The sequence below is a fragment of the Corvus moneduloides genome, chromosome 4, assembly GCF_009650955.1.
Source record: "Corvus moneduloides isolate bCorMon1 chromosome 4, bCorMon1.pri, whole genome shotgun sequence".
NCBI lineage: Eukaryota > Metazoa > Chordata > Aves > Passeriformes > Corvidae > Corvus > Corvus moneduloides.
The window spans coordinates 54980550-55002739 of NC_045479.1; the positions used below are offsets into that span (position 1 = coordinate 54980550).

Sequence of the window (22190 nt, forward strand, 5' to 3'; positions counted from 1 at the left end):
ACATTACAACAAGACATGTAAAGACAGATTATCCCATGTGTGTAATTACTGTATTGTATTTTTCACCTTCCTTAAATGCAGCATTCTGCATGGTTCAGCATTCTGTTTGATGTAATGAGAGGCAAGTGTTCTGGTATTCCAACTCAGACTGGGGTATTTTCAGATTTTGTTTGGGTTTCTTACCAGTATTTTTGAATCAAGGTGTCATCTCTTAAAATTTTTTCTTTGGTTTAGGGTCAGATGAATGCCACTCCTGAGGTTTTTGCCCACCTTACCCATTTCCTGATGCAGTTAGCTAATGGAAAGCTGTGTGTCATCCTAGAGGTAAAGACTTTTGAAATGTACCCCAGGGGAAGGTCTCGGTATTAGAGCCATTCAGGGCAAACTAGAAGCTAGGAAGCAAAACTCCTCAACAGAATAATTTCTTATCTTTCTTTTGAGTATCAGGAATGCAAAAATGGCTAAGATTCAACAGCGCTCTTACACTTTAGAGTTTTGAAACAAAGGAACCATATGTTCATCCAAGAAAACTTAGCCTCCACAAATCTGTTCAATTCTTGTGAACAGTGATTAATCTACTGCTCTTGACAGTCCCAAACTCATTAAAATGTATTTAGTGAACAGGCTGTATTACCAATGTTATTACAAGTGTATCTTATTCCAGGAGACTTTACAAAACCTTTAACCTAAATATCCTCTTATTTAGTAATGGAGCACTTGGAAAATTCTCTCTTTTTTGATTTAAAGACTGTATGCAGGCTCTTTAGGAGCTCTTTTTTTATTCTTTTTTTTTTAAACAATTAAAATGTTTTCTCCTTTTGAAATCTAGACTTCAACTCCCTATTTCTGTTGCATGTTAGAAAAATGGTGGCTTTTCAGGTAAATAATGGTGTGGAAATACTGCTGCCAACAAGGTCTTCAAGAATGAACTGTATATTAATTGATTCACTTGACCTCTTGTTTTGCATGACCTTTCTTCATCATCCTTCTCTCTAGCAGGTTATTATAGATATTTTTACCTATTAGCTGAAGTGCAGGTAAACATTCACTCCTCCCACAGGTGGTATGACTGCTCCATAGGTGATAGATGGCTTCTTGCATGCCACCTAGCAGTCTTAAATCCATCTTGTTCTCCAAATTCTGCCAAACTAACCACATCTTAAAAGTGTCAGGCTGTGGGAGATTTCTCTTGTACAGCCATTTTAGAGGACAGACATTTGCTTTCTAAGGAATCTTCCAGAAGGATTGTTGAAGATGGCATGTTGTAGATGGGAATGGAGAAGGCATGTGTTTTCATGGCAAAGTGATGACTGATTTCTGAAGTTACTTGAACTATGACAGTGAGTTCAATCATAAGATGCTAGTGAAGTTCAGCAGGTGGCCGCTAACTTACCATTTTCATATTGAAAAGTCATTGACTTATAAATACTTGCATATCATCTTCTGCTTCTGTAAATACACATATATTTCAAAAGTATATTTTATTTTCTATGTTGAAATTCAGAGAGATATTAAAAGTACTTGTCCCTTAGTTGACACAAAATACTTTTTAGGGTGGATACCACTTGAAATCATTGGGTGAATCAGTCTGCATGACTGTAAAAACTTTGCTTGGAGATCCTGTACCTCAAATAACTGGAGAAATGGCACCTTGTCTAAGGTAAGCATATAAAGAATTTTAGAACAACTAATGTGTTTATCAAAGAGACTTAAAGTCATGCATACTTTGAACATCTTGCTGAAGTAAGGTTTTAATATGATTGTTTATAATATATTATTTTCTTCTTTGGATAACTTACATTTTTAGAAAGTCATCCAAGGTACAGTTTTATATACTTACATTTCTGAAATTATTTCAAGTTGGGAGATCTTATAGCATAAAACCATAAGCCATTTTATCCTTAGGCCTTGTTATCCTATAGAAATCCATCTCACTCAAGGCTGAGATAATCCTGCTGTAATCAAGGCAATACCAGTTAACTACAGCCAGTATTTGAGAAAGTATGCAACCGCAAGGATTCGTGCTGCAGACCCCGGAGCCATTTCAGTTGCTGCAGTACAGCAATAGCTGGAGCTCACCTTTCTCTCATCAGAGAGAGTTGATGCTATGCAGAGCCAATCTTGACAAATACTTGTGTTTCTCGAATTGGGAGCATCGAGGCCTGGGGTGCAAAAGCACTTGAGTATGTAGAGGTGAATCAAGATAATTAAATTTCAAGTCTAACTTCTTTTCAGAGACACTAAGACTGTGTTTGTACAGTGGTGAGTCTGACCTAGTAAAGCATTCTGAGCCTTGGGCCTGAATCAGTCCCCTATCTAAAGAGCGTCTTTCTCTCCACCTGTCTGCACTATCTCCTCCATATCTCCATGTTCTGTCCTCCATTTTTCTCCCACCTCACTTGCTGTCCTGTGCTTTTTCCAGCAGAAACGCTCCTCATTCACTTTGGTGGCAGCACCTACCAGTTGGCTGCATTAGTTAGAACTCAGAGCTTGGATGAGTCAGGGAAGCAGTGTGGATATACGTAGGCTGAGGGCTGAGTTGCATTTGGTAAACTGATGGAGCAAAGCTGCTTATTTTGCTCCTAGCACATCCCATAAGCCCTCTGTGTCCTTCTTTTCTTCTTTACCAAGTGTGGTATCTCAGATTGCTATCATCCTATGTCATAGAGAGTTGATTACCTACTTATCAAAAATATCAGTCCAGCTCCTGAACACCTTACAAGTAATCTGCAAGTACTTGGAATTTCTTCTGGATTTAATATGACCTGCATTACATTTTTATAATAGGTTATGTAATGGGACCACTTGCCCATAGTGCTGCAAATAGCAGTGATAACAAAAAGGAGATTTCAACACAAAGAATAGCAGGGTATGTGATTTACTTAGTTCCTGAACAGATTGTCTTGCTTTTGAGTCAGTCTAATTAAATCTTTACACTGTATAGATAAAATCTCTTGGCAAGACACTGACAAACAGGAGAAATTTTTTCTGAACTCAGACAGGTGTGCTTCTTCCAACAACAGTGTTAGGATGTCGCTCAATGTGTAAATGTGTGTACTTTTCTTTTTTGACTCTAATCTTCTCAAGCAGTCTGCCCATTGATTCTCGTTCTCTTTAGCTTTCTGTTTTGCATTCTTGGAAGACATCAGTTTGTTCATTTTCAGCTAGATTTTTTGGTTTTGCTTTTTTAAGGTAAGTTATGACTCCTCTATTTTCATTATTGCTGATACTGTTAATCTGGTTTCCTTTTTAGTGCTGTTGAATCTATTCAAAATGTGAGAGCAGCTCATAAACCCTACTGGAAGTGGTTGGCGTATGAAGGTAGTTTCTCTTTATTCAAGCAAATGTGATTGATAAATGGATTTATACAGAAATGGAAAGTTATTAAAATTAATACCAGTGGATTAAACTAATTGAACGAGCAGTTATTCATCAAATGACTGGCAAAGCAGTATGAGGCTTCATTCAAGGTCATGTCTTCAGCTGGTCTGAAAAGAACTTTCTGAAGCTGGCAAACATCATGCCAAAAAGTAGCGTTTTGATATCTTTGTTTGAGGATGCTGTTTTCTGTGTCAAAAATAATGGGCATAAGCTTTATTTCAATATATGACCTTTCCCTAGATTAACACAAATGTAGTAGCACTGAAAAAATAACATCTGTGTCAGGAAACCTTGTAGCCAGTGCATGGGAGTAAATATGCATACTATGAATACAGATGTATTCTATTTTGTAAATAAATATATCCAAATATTAACACATTGCTTAGAAACTAATACCTGTGAAACCCCTCTTTTTCTTTTTCTCTAGATACATCATTTTTACAAAATTTGAGCACCAAATCACACTTACTAAAGAAGGCTAATTCAAATACCTCCACAGAACATGAAACTAAGATAACTAACAACAACAACACTGTCAAAGTAGAAAGGTTTTTGGAATTGCACATGAAAAATATTCTATTTCCAGTGCCTCCCATCAAAACAGCAACAATTGGCTCTGAAGGTTCAGAGCATTTTCTCTCTGAACATGTTCAGCTGGTGAAGGAAATGGACAAAACTGAAATAAAATCTCTTGTCAGGTTGGTCCTATTTATTTAATTTTCCGCATAATTAAGGGGATGAGGGGTCTCTGTATAGACTCATCTAACTGTCTGCCTTGGTCATCTTTTTGGCCTTAGTCTACTCAATTACAGCCAGAATTTCTTCCTTTAGAAATAAAGAAATTTGTGTTGTATAGCACTCATAGCCTGAAATCCTTTAAAGAACTAAAAAGAATACTTTTCTCTAAAACTCTTTCAATAGAGATAGGACAGCTAATGCAAATGTATTAATTTAGAAAGAGATCTTGCTAGGAAGCTGTCTTACAGCTCTGTACTCACTTTCAGCTGGAAAAAATACCAAACTGCTCTGATTTGAGGAACTCAGTGTTTCATCTTGTCTTCATGTAATTTTGACAGAACTCTGTTTCCTGAATATCATCAGACATTTTTGTTTTCTTTCCAATGCAGAATGCAGACAGGTTTAGGGAGCTGAAGACTGTCAGGCACCGGTGTTGGCATCCTCCTGCTAGAACAGGTTTCTGGGAATCAATGTGTAGCACCTATACAAAATGTACCCCATGAATACTAACTGCAGAGCACTTTATCAGTGTCCTCTTCAAAGACATTAATGCCTCTAACCTAGTTTTTCTTCATATAATTTATTTTACAGTGGTTTTTATGCAGACCTTGTGGAAGAGGACAAAATTTTGCTCTCTCTTGGCAGTATGTTGGCAATCCTAGATAAAATACTCAAGAAGGAGGTAATAATATATTGCCTTGGTCTTGGGGGTAGGGGTGGAGTTAGAGTCCTCTGATTTTTTGCTTCTGTATATTGTTGTCCAGATTTTAGTTACTGTTTATCTCCCAAGTCCACTAATCTCAGCTAGAATGTGTTTAGCTATGAGAGTGAGCTTGCAAGATGAGAAAACAACTATTTTAGGATAGCTGTTAACCCAAAGCCATTTTTCTAAGGCAAGTCATTGTCCACACTTTCTGCAGGTAGTCACAGAATATGAGTCCCTAAGAACCTTCTCATTGTTCTCAGACCTACAGGGAAGCCAGGCATTGGCTCTTCAGTTGAGGGGAGCAGAAGCTGGTGTATCAAGCACCAGTGAGCAGCAGCAAGAAATCTGAAGCAGTGTCAGTACTTTTCCTGTCTCAATGTGCAAAGTTTACACAGAGTAGATTTTGACTTACATGTGCATGCACACACACACTCTTTAGTGGTGTTTTCAACAGCTCTACTGTATGATCTGATTCTGAACAGAGTCATTCTAGTTCAGTGTTTTGATTCTTGCAGGGTCAGGAATGAAGAGAGGGCAGGCTTAGAGGGTGCATCTTCGTATTTATATGTAAAAACTTGGAGGAGCATTGAAGAAAAACTGAAAAAAAGTTTAAAATATTATATCATAATAAGTCACTCTTCCTTTGAGTGAGAAGATCTCTTCAAAAGTACCAGGCCTGCAAGGAAGTGTAGCTACCACAATGGCCTCTTTCTTCTAAGACATCTTGCTGCTGGAAGTCACATATATAGATCTTGGGGACCAATTTCTGACATTATAAACTGCACATAGCTCCAGGAGAGCCTATAAATAGATTTTAAAAAATGGTTACTGGCAAAAAGAAATAGAACTTTTAATGAGTTGCAGATGTAAGTTTTTGTGCTGACAAAGAGGAGGAGTGAGGGGAAACGCATCTTTTTGCCTAGCTTTCATGTGGAGTTCAAAGCACTACACACCACAAATGAACACTGAAGGGTTGACTGAGTAATACTGCAATTGTATTTTCCAGAAAAGAATAGCTTGCCTAGGTTAGAGTCAGAATATTCAGGAACAACCTCCTTTTCATAGGGTGTATTTTTCTGCTGCAGTTTGCAGGCTATCTAGAGAATCAGTAAACATGGCCTTCCCCTGGAAAAGCTATATTTAATTTAGTATTGCACTATACTTTTGAAATAATAGTGCAGTTTATGGCATAATAATAAAATATGGCCTTTCTGTAGCAAATGAATTGATAACATTTTCTTAATCCTTTTCTTCTTGTTCCTAATCATTAAAATCTCTTGATACTCATAAACAAGCAAAAATACAGTTGTTACACTTAAAAAATGTGATATTCTGCATCATTAATTGCTTCTGAATGAAAAATGTATTTTGTAGGTGTGTAATGGAATTGCAGCATCGCCCACAGCTGCTCTTTCTGCTGCTGTTGCACTAAGACATTCTGTTCGGTTTGGATTTCAAAGGTGAATTTGTGTGTTTTGCATTTAGAGCCCTTTGACAAAATGTTACAATCAGATACTTAAGTGTGGCAAATATGGCAAATTGCCTGTGAAACCTTGATTTTAGAACAAATAGCATGCCCACACACACAGCATTTTCAGCATGTAATCCAGGTAACAGCCTATACGCCAACAAAAAGCTTTTGCCTTTCCAAAGGCAAAGAATTTGTAAGGGTGATGGCTGTACTAGCCTACACATTCTTTGTCAGATCTCAATTGGCTTTGACCTGATGCCAGTTTCTTGATTTTTTATTTTTTCTTCCCAGTATTTGATGGGAGAAATGGGGTTCCCTTGAGCTGTCCTAAATGTGTTTATTTCTACTTTTAAAGGACTGAATTCAGTATACATTCTTTTTAATGCTTCCAGTTGACATGCAAACTTCTATACAAATTACACTAACTGAAAAAAAAAATTACTTGTGAAAGTATGTATATTTTTGTTTTCTGCAGAGTGCTTTGTGTATTTGTGGGAGACATGCAGATCACACCAAACACAGAAGATGGGTGAGGTCTCTCTTTACGTTATGGGGTACAGTCCCAAGGGCTTTCTAAATGTTCATAAGTGTCCATATGTGTGATGAAAACTGTACTAAGGAGATCAGTCATAAGCTGGCATTCATTAAATTTAGCTTGACACATAATACAACACATCCCCAAATACATCTTCAATGATAAATTATTGTCTCTAAATGCTACTTTATGCCTTTAGTGGTGGGTTTAAATATAATCCTTCTGTATTAATTCAAATTTAGAGTGTTACTGAAAATTGAAAATAAAATGTAATAAAGAAGGCAATTATTAATTATATAAGATCTATCTCCCCTATAACTGCAGGAGGCACATATTGCTGATGCAGAGTTCCTTAATGAAAGTCTTCTTTATTTATTTATAGCTTTTTTCCACTTCCTCTTTTTCTTAAAAGTAATTTGCCAATAGTCTTTAATCCTCTTTTTAAAAATACCATAAAAAGAATTTCGGTTTTAATTGTTTACATTTTGGCATGTACTAATGCAAACAGTTATTTGCTCCTGTATTATGAAGTAGTATTTAAAGAATGATGAAAGAAAATATCCCATTTTTATCTCATTGGGAAATATTGTTTAAATACTCAAGTGGGGGTTTTATTTATAGAAAAATGCTCATCATAAACATCTGTGAGAAAGAACAGCCTGGAAAGACCAGCTGCAAACACTGTATTTCTCTAAACTGGAAAGAGGTAAGATTCACTTCCTGGAAACAACACAGGAGAAAAACCTTTAAAACAGGAATAATAGAATATACTTAGAAGTTTATAAAATTACGTTGAGAATTACATCCCTTACTCCACTTTGGACCTTTAAAAATTTTTCCTTTTCTTGCCCTTGCCAGATTACTACTCCTTCACAGAGCTTTAGAGTGTATTAGAATGCATAGGTTTGAGGAAGCCTCCCATAGTTACTGCAGTTTATCTTCAGCAAGGCAGAGTTACAGTGCAAAGACACTAAGGAAAAAATAAAGAATCCTGCATATTTAATATAAAAATTGCTGGGAAGATAGATCAGTATCCTGCTTCCTCGGACAATTAAAAGCTTTTTGAGATTCACCTTTCTGTTTTATTTCTGGGAATTTGGGCCTTTATATTTGTGCTAACCAATTTCTTCTTGTTAAAGGATGCTGAAGGAAATGATTTCTTTTCTGCTGTACTTGGATTCATTCTTCCTGTAGCATACAGTTACCAACCAAACCTAACAGTAATAGCTGTTGGACCAAACAGGAGCCTTGGAATAAGTGGGATTTCTCTGCTTGTTGCTTTACTACAAGGATTAGCTGAGTCTCGAATTGTTGCTGTGATTGAGGTAAGAAGGGGTGCTAAGCCGTGGTTTCAAAGTGTCTGGGAGAGACACTGGCATGAACTGCTTCAAGCTGCCTAGTAGAACATAGTGGCTCTATATATCCTGTCTTTGGAACCCCTGAGTTCACAGCACAAGCTGCCCAAGTTTCTTTCTGTCCTGAGAACAAGACAAGACACAGTTGCACACCGAGCTGTAGGCAGCTGTTGGCAGCCTGCACGATGGAGAAGCTGAGGCATGAATGTAAGCCCATGGTTATGTTATGTCTGTGGACCGTAGATGTTCTGACAATTTGCTACAACTTCCATTTTTGTGTGGGATCCGCAGCTCAGAGTTGTCCCCTGAAAAGAGGGAGTTCCTGTCTGTTAAATCATCTGGCCTCTTTCCATCAAATGTGATTGAAAGCAGCCTGTTGTCCTGTCATAACAGACCACTAAATTTCCTCTTCTCTCCCCTGTGCTGTACTTTGTCACACATGACTTCCAGCGTGCAGAACATAAATCAGAATGACACATATCCTTCAACTGAACTTAAGTGGGATAATAGATAATTGAGGGCCAGTCTACCCCAGCTTTGTGTTTCTGGTAGAGAGCATGGGAAAGAAAATAAAAAAATAGGGACTTTTCCTAGGCTAGCTTTTTCCATACGCTACCACATTAAGGATGCCTAAATCTAGGAGTTGGAAGCTGTATCCAGAGCAGTGATCTGTGTCAGTGAGCATATCTTCCATGAATTTGTCTAGTCACATAACTCAATTTACACTCTTGGCCTCTCCAGCATCCTGTGGTTCTGAGTACCACAGTTTCTCTGTGTGATCTATGAAACCGTTACTTTCGATTACTTCTGTGCCTTCTAGTTCTTCTTCAGTGAGAAACAACAAAAAATTGTTCATGTATGCTTATTCTAATCTGTTCCCCAGCAAGTACCCAATTAAAGCCACGCTATTCATTAAGCTGGCAATTAAGCGGCTTTTGATATAATTTATTCTGTAGTTTTCTCAAATGTTATTTGTTTTAATTTACAATGCTGGTAACATAAATTGTCTAAGCTAAAATAATTTGTACATTGATATGCAGTATCCATAAATAACGTATTTGCACATTACTAATTAGGAGCATGAAATGGAGAGAATTATTGATATTCTGAAGTGTAAACTCAGACAATAAAAGGATGTTAGGCATACATGTTAAAAAAAGATTGATACTTTCATATTGGTACTCTTCAGGTAGCTTCATAACATTTCTAATGCATGTGCTTTTGCTTTTTAGAATATTTGAAAAAATACTTCTATCTTTTAAAAACAAAATAGGGTTACAGTCTTCCAAAAATAATTTTCATATAGCATCAACATTTCCAAATACAGTTTCTGCAAGGAAATTATATTGATTTAGACTGTGAGAAGTCCAAAAGAGTAAATTTCTTGATTAAGCAAAATATATCACTATTTTCTACTCACAGAAAATAAATTATGCATGAAGTAAGCAAGCTCCATGCTCCCCTTACCTCATATTATTTTCTGTCCTTAACCCAGCATTATTTCTTTTCAGTCGTAAAGGGAAAAGCGAGATTCTTTCTCCATTTGAAAGAAAAAAGCTTTACAACAGATAAAAATTTATTTACCTTTTTCAGAGAAAAACTCCATTTGAACACATTTTTATTTGAAAATGGGAGGTTGCTCATTCTTGCTACTAATGCTGGCAATTTAGTTACAAAAGCTTGTTTTAAAATATTTCATTTATCACTGAAACAAAGAGAGCTTGGTTCACAGGGGTATTTTTTCTTCCTAATTAGGACACAGAGATAAGTTTATTGCAAAGTGTAGCCAAAGCATTAGGGGGTGCTTCTACACCTCCCTTTGGAATTTATGTACCTCCTACCCAAGAGAAAGTAAAAAAAATAAAAGCATTAAGAGACCAGTTTCAGCAGGAATGGAAAATGCTTCAGTGTTCAGGTAAGTTGTCTGATTTTTATCTTAAACTCTTACATACTATAAGTTTCTGAAGAGATTATATATAAATACAGCAGGGTCCTGTAAGTCAGTGGGACATTTAAAGTCAGTGGGACCAGATTGATCTAGTGTTAAAATGGTGAAGTTCTGAGTGCTTCTAGTTCTGCTGCTTGAGCCAGAAAGCACCACATTTCTTAGCATAGCAACTGTACGCTTGGGACTTGGAATAGTTCCTCCAGAATTCTGGAATGAAGTTACCAAAGTACGTGCTTAAAGAATGGGTAACAAGATGTGCCCTGGCTCTGATTGCTAATGTGTTTTCTGAATATAGTGCCAAACCAGGTGATATTTTTAATATGTTTAACTTATCCACAAATAACTTCACGTAACTCAGTAGTGATTAATCGTGCTGCAAGTACAGTCACAAAGAGCTGAAGATCAGGCGTTGCATTTGTATAGGAATCAGGCTCGACAGTATGTATGTTTTCAAGCATACTTGTCTAGAAACATTTCTCTGCTGTATGACTTTCATTTTTCAACAGAAAAAGCAATTATAAAGGTGGGCATCTCTCTCTAAGAGAAAATGACATGCTCTCTTTCAGAAGAAATGGCCAGTGCCAGGGGTCTGGTTCCAATAAAAATGTTCTTGTGGAGTCAGGAGTTGTGGTATGAGCTTGATTAATAACTGGTTTTCTTACTGCTGTTTTTTTCAGTGAAGGATGGGATTTCAAGAAATTGATTTCACTTCAGAATCATTTTACAAAGAAGAGGAACAGGAAAGGATGAGAACTTCACTCTGCCCTCTTTTCAAACATAAATTGTCTATGTAATAAATGAGAATTCCAGACCTCCAGAGATTTAGTAGTGGCCTAAGGCTACATCATGTCAATTCTCAAAATTAAGCATCCCAAGGCAATAACCATGATATGCCTTGTTTTACAGTATTCCAGGTATGATTTAGGGATCATTTTCAAGAGAATTTTTCTGTTATTGTGACTTCAATAACTTGACGTTTTGATTTCAGACACTGGTGTTGCTACTGGGACCAGCTTTGTATCATCTGGAATAACTAAATCTGTCTTGGCAGTTGTCTTTTTTAATTGTTCGCAGTGTTTCCCTTCCCATTTGTTTGGTTTTCACATATTGCTGGAGAGGAAATTATACCCATCCTTGAGCATTTTGAAATTAAAACGTTTTTCAAAGGAAAATAAAAGCTATGTGAAAGATTTTTCACAGAGAGGAGCTGAAGAACGTGAAGATGTTCTGTTTCAGTTTAGAATTGCTTTAAACTGAACTTTGCAGTCCAAAAAAAGTATTTAAATTGGAAACCAGCCAATGGCCGAACTCTAGCATTTTTCCTAACAGAAAACACATCCTAACAGGAGATTTTGCCATTCTCCTCCCCCTCCCCCTTTATTTTTTTTTAAACTCAGCATTTTCAATGAAAGAGCATTTTCTGAGAAATAGCTCAGCTCTTTCCCCTCTCCCTGCCTTTGTTCAACGGAATTTATAGTGTTTGAATCACATAAATGTTGCATTTTGATATGTATTTTTCTAAGCCTTTATTAAAACATTAATTAAGCGGGGAAAAAAGTGTACTCTTGGTAGAATTTGTTTGCGAAGAGCGTCAGAAGGCTGCAGTTGCCTCCTGCAGCTCGGGACCAGCGTGGTTCATTGCTTTCTGGCACTAGCGTGTTGTTATATTTTGTCAGCTGCGCGGCGGCAGCGTTGAGGGTGAGTAGCGCAGGAGCGGCTCACAATTCCCGAGCGGTGCCACTCGGCGTTCGCGTCTCGGCGTTCGCGGTGTCGCTGCTGCGGCCGCCCTGCGCCAGCGCTGGGCCCGAGCGGCGGCCCCGCTCCCCGGCCGCCGGGGGGGGAGCCGGCAGCGGGGCGGGCCCGGTCGCGCTCGGGTGACGTCGGCGGCGCCGGGAGGAGGCGGCGGCTCCGTCCCGCTCCCGCTGCCCGGGGAGCGCCGCAGGTACGGCCCGGGGGGAAAGGGCGGGATGGGCGGGGGACAGCCCCGCGGGGCGCTGCTGCTGGCGGGGGCTCGGCGCGGTTGGCGCGCCGTGCTCGGGCCCAGCCGGATGCTCAGGGTGAGCCGCGCCGCCGGCAGCTCCTCCGGGGGTGCCGCCACCCCGCCTTTCCTCTGCGGGGGCTCGGGAGTGCCCCAGTGATGGCGGGTGCCCTGCAGCCCAGCCCTGCGGTCGCCGCCAGTCACCATCACCACCCGCAGCTTGCCCACGTCCTCTGGGCCCCGTGGCTGCGGCTGAGGGCACCACTGCGTGGGAGGGAGGGGGCGGATATCTCCGGGAAAAAGGTAGAGGTGTTCCCGCAGGAATCCAGGATTAGATCAGGACAACCTTCTCACGTCTGTTTCAGTCTGCCGGGAAAAAATGGGCATCTGGAATTAAGCTTCCTGCACCATCACTTCACTGATGATCAAAGTGTGGTTTTTGTAGCTCATGTCCTAAATAAGTGGGAGGTCAGTTCTCTTTCCTTTTGGGCTATCTCAGTTTAAGTTAAAGCATACTCACCAATTTCTTATATGCCTTATGAGTTTCTTCCTTTTCCTGATATTTTTCAGGTCTTCTTTCCCATGAAATCAGAGACCCAGACTGTAACTGCCGAAACCTGACCGTTTCATTTGAAATGGAGAGCATTACACAGTTGTTCAATGACTTGTGTGAAGCACACTTGACAGGTTTGCCATGGAAGGTTCACTTAGGCAGGCAGAAGATCAGCAAGAGAAGGGCTAAGCACAATCTGAAAAGGGTTGCTTATAATGCCCTGTTCATGAACCTTTTTCAAGATGAGGCTCGTAAGCTGCAATCAAACGTTTCCAGACTCCCAGTGAAAAACAAAATTTTGATGCTGTCTTTCAACTTGAGAGTTGCTGGCCTAGGTGCTCAAGCAGATAGACTGGAGAATCTTGTGGAGGAACTGGAAACAGCTGAATGCTTACCATTTACTGAAGTTAATTCTGTCTTAGATCTTTTAGTACAGCTTGCTGGAACAGGTCCTCCTCAGCTGGTACCACAAAAAAAGGACTATTTTCTGAACAACAAATATGTTGGGAGAAATGTCAAATACCAGGGTTATGATTATTATGATGTAAGTGTGTTTGAAGCTGACATACAATCTCTGATAACAAACGAAGAATGTCAGTTCAACGACGCAATTCAACAGACGCTTCAGATCATGGAGGCTGCACCTGGCACGGGGCTCCCTGCCATGGGGCTATTCTCACAGAGCTGTCCTGCTGGGGACAAGTTTGAGAAAGAAACGCGCGTCTCCCTCTTCGGTGCCCTTGTCCACAGCCGTACGTATGATATGGACATCAAGTTGGATTTACCACCAGTGCCTGACAACGCGGATTTGTCTGGACTTGCGATAAAAGTACGGTATCGTTTGTTTTGGAGTAACGACTATACGTATGCTTTCATGTGCCACTTTGAAACTATAGTTTAAAACGTAGGTAATCGTTTAATTGGTTTTAGAAGCATACAGCACTGGAATTTAAGATGGAGCAGTGATCCTTTGCTTTGCAGAGAACCAGATAAGCTTTTCGGAGATGTATGATAACAAAAACCTTGGTTTTGCCCTGTAGCTATGTCAAAACCCATCATGTGGCCATAGGCTTTATGAATTTAAGCCATTGGCTGTACCTGTGCCTTCCCCACCCTAGCAACCTTTTGCTTGCGTTTCTGCCTGCTTTGTGTATTGAACTCCTCTGCCTTGCTGCTTACTTCTCAGTGCTCAGACTGACTGCCTAAGCATCCCTGTCTGAATTGTATGTGCTTTGCTGTTCAGATTACTATACTAACTTGCTGTATTGTTGGCTTGTTATATCTTAAAGCATTTTTTCTGTTTAGTTTTTTCCTCCCCCATCGAATGTCCTAGTTCCTATTGTCCTTTTACCCTTTCAGTGTGTTCAGTTTCTACTGTATCTTTTTCCCCCTTTTGCTGTCCATTCTGTTTATTTTGCTGGTTTATTCTCATTGAAGTACTAGATACACTTCTAGAGGTTTTTTCTTTCTTTCCATTTTTACTGTGTGTAGGTAGGCTTATTTATAGCCTACCCTTAGATCCTTATCTTGTTCCTTTTACTTAACATATGGATAGATCTTGCAATTCTCTTAACTCAGGATCTGAATTGAAACTTGAAGGCAGACACATTAAATAGAAAACCCCTGTGCCATTCAGTGTTCACATGTGGATGTAAATTGTAACCTAGAGGAGGCAGAACCTTTTTGAGTTAGTGCTGAACTCTTTCCATCAGACTGGAAAATTTGCAATTTCTTGAGAAATATGCTGCTTTTTATATGGGTGTGTTTGTCTTTTTACTAAAATTGAGGACAATTCTGCACATATGGCTCCTGTTGAGAGGGAGTTGAGGATGTGGTATATACACTGTTTTGACACTTAGAGATTTTCTGTATATGAATTAAGGAACAAACTACGTTAGTCATAGTTAACAAAATGTTTACCAATTGTAAGATTTGGGGTCTGGATCATTTGCCTGGAACAAATGGCAGAGGAGTATGATTTTATTAACACTACATATTGTTGAATGTCCATACCTGAGATTCTCAATTTGTAGAACTATGTGCTTGCCAAACAAGGAAGTTTCGAGTTTAACACCAACAAGCATAGTATGTTATTTTGAAGGTGGTTGGTTTTTTATGTGTAGGCATTAATACCTGTAGAGACTCATCAAATGAAAAGAGTGCTTACAGTAAAAACTTAAAATTGATATAAAGGGAGGGTAGGTGAGAGAGCTTGGGTCACGTAGAGTCACTTGTTCACAAATGATAGCAAAACACCTTTTTTTAAGTCTATGTATCTTCAGTAAAATGTTTTCATGTCTGACATTTGAACTCTTTGACAGGTTCCCCAAAGTATAGACCAGTCAGAAGATGAGGGATTCCAGTCAGCATCCAATCTGACTCCTGATTCTCAGTCAGAGCCAAGCATGACTCCAGACATAGACTTGTGGGATGCAGTGCTTACATACGGACCCAGCAAACGAAGATGTTGGGAAAGAATTGGGTAGTATGTGTCTGATCTTACTGGTAAACTTACTATGCCTCCTATGCAAATGTGTGAAGGTGCATTGCATCTTAGTTCCAAATGACCTCAGTATAAATAGTGAAATGAGCATGGTTAATTCACAAATTTCAGTACACTGCATTAATAGGGATAAAGGAATAAAGGTTATGTGATTTCAACAAACTTGTTCTTAGAGTACAGCAGTTTCATAGGAAGCAATAAAATCATCTTTGTCAAAAAACAAAGGGATTAGGAAAATGCTGTTTGTGTGAAATGCAGCATTTTTCTAACTATTTTGTTGTCTTATGTGCTATGCAATTTGTCTCAGTCTAAAATGATTCCGTATTTTCAGTTTTAAAAAAGATGGTGGTAATTGTAGAGCTGTAGAAGAATTAAACAAATCTCTCCCAATATTGTAGAGTATTGTATTCCTTTTCCTGTCCTGTAGACAAACCAGAAAATTATGACAGATTTCTTGATAGTCTAGTTAGACTTGTAGTTCTTTTGGCTGTTGAGTACAAGATGCATCTCCTGAGAGAAAGCTCTCTACAGTCCTGTTAAGGCTTCCTGGCTTCCCTAAAATGGAAGATAGAAGAAAAGGCAGGTATGGCAGGTATCCTTACCTTTCAGATGGACTGTGGTGTGCCTGATTCTTGGAGAAACTTTGCTCTGTATGTTTTTTGTAATTTTAAATAATAATCTAGTGGTGTGCTGTCACAGTGTTAAACAGTATTTTTTCATCTCAGAACCTTAGAAGGTCAGAAACTCAGAAGTTCCCTGTTCTGATTTTTCAAAGCCACTGTAGCCCACTTGAGCTTTTTTCCTAGTACTAGACAATTTTTTTTGCTACTCTTTAGACTGTAAGGGTCTAAGAGTCATATATAGACCATATGCCTGACAGATTTTTTTGTAATACTGTTACTAGAATTCAGAACTTTTGGAAGAATTGGAAACAGAAATAGTTTTGATGGGGATAGTAATCTTCACTGTGAAGAGGTAAAATATGTTAATAAAAGTTCATTCTAGCACTTTGAGCATATTTCTCTCTAACTTATTTGAATATTAGCATTAAATGAACCATGGTATATGGTATATATTTGCCTCGTTTTCCTGGTATGAACACTGGATCAGGGAAGGCCACAAAAGCAGCTGGTAGTTCTCTGTCAAGGATTCTGTCTCTGATCTGATGTTTAAATTATCTATGTATTTCTTGTCTGTACTGAGTTTGAGATACAGTTTCATTGGCTGAATGCACATTGCCTTAAAAATGTAGTATGTTAAAAGTAACTTCTGTGTGAAGAATTCTGTGTCAAATTCTGAAATGCTTTTTTCTTTCTATATGAGATGTATTTCCTCTTTTGGTGTAATCACCTTGTAATGTTGTATTTACTCTGACACAGCCCACCTGGTAAAAAAGAGGAACCATATCTTACTGAAGCTGGGAGAGAAGCTTTTGACCAATTTTACAAACTGCGAGAAGGGGAATTGCAGCTGTTTACTAATACTGTACTTCAGCTTCCTCAGCTGGTGCTGATGAAAGAACCTGAACTGGTTAAGGATGTCTTGAATGTCCTCATTGGTGTGGTATCCACTACATTCTCACTCAATCAGGTATGGAAGATTTTTATCTGCACTTCTTAGTCAAATCTTTTTTGGTTTTTTTCTTCAAAGGGGTTTCCTCTTCAATACATTTATTTCTGCTGACATCTTGCAGTTGTGGCTAGCATTAAAAAGTTGAATGTTGCCTAATGTCAACAAGGCGGTATTTATATATTGCAGTAATTATGTTACTGGAATAGGCTCAGAGTATTTGTAGTTCTCTAACAGGAAAATAGGTTTATGAGTACTTGAAAATAGATGTGGAAGTAATTTTGTAGATTGGATTTTCTTTAAGGAATTAGATAATGAGTTGTCTTCTGTATATTTGAAGGCATCATTCATACTCTTGCAATTTTGCTACAATTCAGTGTTTATCCAATGTTTATTCAATGTTAATCACTATCCTAGCTATATAGTCTCAGTCACCTGGGTATCTAAACTGAAAATTTGTCTGCTGTTATTTTTGTCTGTAAATTTTTGGTATTTTCAATCAGAATACAGATACAAAAGAGTTGAATCTGCCTTTTTTTTTCTCCATGTATCCCTTTAGGCTGCTCAGTCATTTGTGATAAAGGAGGGGGTGTATGTATCTGGAACATCACCAGAGACAATGCATAACCTGCTCTCAGAAGTTGCAGAGTATGGAACCTATTACACACGGCTAAGTCGTTTTTCTCTTCAGCCAGTTTTGGATTCCTCATACAGCAAAGGACTTGTGTTTCAGGTAAAACAACTGTATTAAATCAACTAGATTTAATGGGCCAGCTATCTGAGGTAGAGAAGGTGACTTTGACTTCATGTAAAGCTGGGATTTCTGCATTCTGCAAAGCTGCAAAGTATTTTAAGTGTTATGCTCCATCCCAGGTCAGCAATGAACAGTGCCACTGAATTTAAATCAGTGCTGTCTGTGCTGAGGGCTTGCTTGCACTGAAACATGCAGTAAAATGTCTTTGTTACCCAAAGTGTGGTTTGTTTAGTCGTGGTGTCCTGTTGTGGACTAAAGAATTACAATTTTTAAATGCTTTAAAAACATCACGTATTTATATAGAAAGACGTATAAAATTAAAATACAAAAACTTTCTTAGTACCCTGTGTGTGTGTGTATATATATATATATATAAAATATTTTTCAAAAATAAAAACTGAGGTAGAGAAATATGGTATTTAATAGCTTTAATTACTTTTCCTTGATTCAAAATTAAGTGCAAATTTTCCGTGTCAGTCCTCTGTATATTATGTTGAGCTGTATGTACACTCTGTAATATCTGCTGACTTAATCTCTTCCTAATGCATAGAACTAAGTTAGGGTTAGTTATGAAAATGTATTCATCCTGAATATTTGATTTACAGCAATGTTATTCAGTTAAGAAGGTCTCCTTGTTGGATAAAGTTCTAGATAAGTTTTTTGCAATATCCAGTGTAGGCATAAAAGTAAGGAAAGAGGTTTCCCTGGGTTGGTATTATAGAGAATGAGGAGCTCCTCAAAGGGCAGGTCAAAGAGGCTGAACCAAGGTGTTTTATTTCACTGTGCATGGGTACAGGCTCTGTGCACTGGATGTATGAAGAGTATAGAGGAGTCCTCTGGCTCATTGGAATGTCTGAAGTTGCTTGGACTCTCACTTGCCCCTTACTTTGGTGTGCAAGTCCCCCTTACCTGCATATGCAATTTATTTTATTAAAAGGTTTGTTTTCATGCTGATGCAATTGATATGAGGCATTGCTAGACTGTTAACAACTTCCACAGTAAGATTTTAAATGTTTTCTGTTCATACCAGGCATTCACAAGTGGACTGAGAAAGTACCTTCAATATTACCGAGCCTGTGTTTTGTCAACACCTCCTACTTTAAGTCTTCTAACAATCAGCTTTCTATTCAGAAAATTGGGTCGTCAGTTGAGGTAAGAGAATGGAATTGAATGTTTAGGCTTTTTATAGCAGAAAAAATGCATTCTCTTCATATACACTAAAAGAGACCATATTACATGGGCATTCTTAGTTAGTCTATCACTATTTTTCCTCTATTTAACAGATTGTTATATATCCAGAATATTCTAGGGAACACATATAAGGTCTTTGTACTCAGTTTCTTTGTTATCCCTGTTATCATTCAGCAGGTACAGTATGATTGTTGTACGATACTCAAATTCAGCAAAGTTCATCACTGTGATCTTGGAGGCTTCTGGTTGAAATTTTTATATATGTTTTAATACTGTTTTTTAGGTATTTAGCTGAGCTTTGTGGCATAGGAACAACGGCACAGGGGATCAGTGGTGGAGCTGGTGCTTCATTTCCTACGGTGATTTTTTGTTTGATGTTTTTATGTTTGGTTTGGGTTGGGGTGTTAATATTCTTCAAAATTATGTTGGATTTTATATAAAATACATAGTGTTGGTCTCTCTGCTAGCAAAGCTGTGATCCGTGACCTCCGGTTAGAACACTATAGTCCTTTCTCCAGATACTTAAACATTTGGAATTTTGTCCTGCGTTTTCAATTCCTAAAACAAACAGAGGGCCCAAAATGAGCCTTCTAGTCACGTGAATCCAACTCTAAACATACCTGTTTCACTCTAAAGATGATAAAGTGAGCTTGAGGTAACTAGCTCAGGTAAAGTGATCTTAACTGCAGATAGATGGAGGAAGTGAGATGAATCCTGCCTTCTGTGTCCAGTGAAACGTGTAAAACCATGTATTTATGAGTCTTCTGTTATTAAAGTTGTAGTGAAGTTTGTTGCCTAATGTTAGAATATTTTTCATTTTTTAGGGTGTTAAATTGCTTTCATATCTGTACAAAGAGGCTCTCAACAATTGTAGCAATGAGCATTATCCAGTTCTTCTGTCTTTGTTGAAGACAAGCTGTGAACCATACACAAGGTGTGTCCATAGTGTTCTCTGCATAATTGAGTTTAAGAGTTATGAATTGGTAATCTGGTGAGTAAGTCTGCGTGTTTAACAATGGCTTCTAACATTTTCAGAAAAAATGTGTCTGTATCTGCAATATATATTAAAATTAATTAATTTTGCTGTTCTTCCCCTCTCTTTCAGCTCAGTAACAACAGAAGGGGTTTATATGGCTAGATTAGTAAATAAATACATGTAAATAAGACTTATTTCTTGCTCCTGGCTGTGGAAATTCATACTGGAATATAAGACTTAGATAAACTTTTTTTTTTTCTTCTCATACCTGAGTTAAAATCCTTCAACTGGAAACTGACAAGTTTCCCTTGTTCTGCGAATTGGGGAAATAAATGCTTTTTTCCACTGTCTGTTCATTGTGGGCTTTTTAGTAAGCAAAAATGATTAAAATATCTGTTGTTCATTAAGTAGATGTAACTAACTGATAATAGGAGTAATTAAAAGTAGAGTTCCTTGGATTGCAGCAGTTTTATTAAGCAGTGCATATCAATTTAGGATTATTGGTTTATAGACATCTGAAGATGTGGTAAATTTTTTTTAATAGCTATTTGCAGGAATTATAGTTGTAGTCCATCATCAGTTTGCAGTGTTATTAATTGATATGTTACTTAATAATGATACTTAGAAGAGAAATCAAAAGTCTGTCAAAATGCTCTAAATTTAAGATTCCTCCCATGGCCACCCTTCTTGTGTTTTCTTCCTTCTACATGAAATGACAAATTTAATTTCAGATTTACCAGAAGCCTCACTGAAATATCTTCACAGCTGCTACCCTGCTATTTATAGAAGGAAGTCAGATTTCTGAAATACTAAGGGCATCACATGGAACCTAAAAAAATCTGAAAGTATCACAGTAGTGTGTGATACTTGCTGCATTGATTCCTAAATTTGCTGCAGATATCTGTTAAAGCATCAATTATGCATGATCAGGACTGGCATGGAAGGAAGCCTCTATTGTCTGCAAAAAGTATTATCCTGCTCGTTTATTAGCCTGAAAGAAATTAAATAATGCGAGTTGTTGCTCAAATCATAGAAGCATCAGATTTAATACTTTAAAAGTTCTTAACTTTTTACTTAGAACCTGAAAGTTGAACAGTGGTTGCTGTGTTAAATGCTTCCTCTTTGTTGCACAGTGTTAACTAAAAACAAAAATATCTTCAAGGATCTCTGAGCCTTTTTATCTATAGCCTCAGATTGTGTCTCATAAAAAATTGTGGTTTTTTATTTCATCAAAAGTTTGGCTCACACAGAGAAGATATGAAAAGCATGAATAAATATGCCAAAATAGTAGTTCTCATTATTGCATGTACATTAAAAATGCCTCTAGGTCTGGGGAAAAAGTGCTTGGTATTGCATCTTTGTTTTATACCCTTTTAGTTTCTCCCTGCTGAAATTGCCTCTATTTAAAACAAATCCTTTCTGCTTTTCTCTCGCTGTGCCCTTGATGTGCTGCAAAGTTTTCTATACATTTTTGATATAAATTTAGTAAATTGATATGCAGAAATAAAGTGATTGTTTTAATTGAGGCACTGTTCTATTATCTAAACCAATTATCACTGAAATGTTCTATATAAAAATAGTTAAGGAAAAGTGTAGAGCCACAATCTCCTGTATATTTAAAAATCAGTGTCACAGCACTTAATTGCTGGGTTTTTCATCCTGCCCATAGCTTGTGTCTTTTGGGATTTTAAAGAACATACTAACTGCTTGGTTATAATAAAGGTGAGAAGGCAAAAGGATTGATTTTCAATATTGTACAATTTTTTTTTTTTTAGATTTATCTATGATTGGGTATACAGTGGTGTATTCAGAGATGTTTATGGAGAATTTATGATTCAGGTGAATGAGGATTATCTTTGTTTCAGAGGTACAGTATATATATGGAGCATTTCTAATTTGTATAATTTGTGCTGTTAATTAAATAACTGATACATATACTTTCATCTTTTTGTTACATAGATAAACATTACTGGACTCATGGTTATGTTTTGATTTCAAAAGAAGTAGAAGATTGTGTCCCTGTATTTCTTAAACATATTGCTAATGATGTATACATATGTGGGAAAACCATAAACTTGCTCAAATTGTGCTGTCCTAGGGTAAGTTTTGGGTTGATTCCTTCCTATTACATGGAGAAAATCGTGTCTCTAGAGCAAGAGTCTAGGTTTTTAGCAAGTTCACTCCTTTATCAAAACCCGGTATTGGATAAGTAGGAAAGGCAATTACTTGCTCTCAGATACTTGTGAGCTGATTCTCCACTCCGCTTTCTACCACTGCACTGCAGAAGTAGACATTTTAACCCCATCAGGTGTATTGTATACAATGCACATGCTCTATTTCTTTTCTTTGTATTGAGAGCAGAAACGTCCAAGCAAGTGCCTTCCACTTCTTGCACTACTCTTTTTTGGTTTAAAGCTGCCTCACCTACCAGATCTTGGCTCAGTCCTGCGTAGCTCTTCCAGCTGTATCACTACATTTTCAAGAAGTGCTTAAATAGTTCTGTTTATTGGTATTTTGCAGAACAATTCTTGT

The 22190-nt window shown here is 37.8% G+C and overlaps 1 protein-coding gene across 1 annotated transcript in view; it reads left to right on the top strand.

Annotated features, from left to right (window-relative positions):
- TUBGCP6 (tubulin gamma complex associated protein 6) overlaps positions 1-22190 on the top strand; it is a 40008-nt gene that overhangs the window by 4850 nt on the left and 12968 nt on the right. The window contains exons 11-29 of the mRNA XM_032105390.1: positions 235-324; positions 1554-1660; positions 3254-3321; positions 3809-4079; positions 4711-4801; positions 6200-6285; positions 6772-6825; positions 7453-7537; positions 7971-8156; positions 9942-10101; positions 12683-13494; positions 14987-15150; positions 16548-16758; positions 17297-17470; positions 18522-18643; positions 18966-19041; positions 19507-19616; positions 21434-21525; positions 21618-21757. Of these exons, the coding sequence (XP_031961281.1) occupies positions 235-324; positions 1554-1660; positions 3254-3321; positions 3809-4079; positions 4711-4801; positions 6200-6285; positions 6772-6825; positions 7453-7537; positions 7971-8156; positions 9942-10101; positions 12683-13494; positions 14987-15150; positions 16548-16758; positions 17297-17470; positions 18522-18643; positions 18966-19041; positions 19507-19616; positions 21434-21525; positions 21618-21757 (3099 nt within the window). The remainder of the gene's footprint in view (positions 1-234; positions 325-1553; positions 1661-3253; positions 3322-3808; positions 4080-4710; positions 4802-6199; positions 6286-6771; positions 6826-7452; positions 7538-7970; positions 8157-9941; positions 10102-12682; positions 13495-14986; positions 15151-16547; positions 16759-17296; positions 17471-18521; positions 18644-18965; positions 19042-19506; positions 19617-21433; positions 21526-21617; positions 21758-22190) is intronic.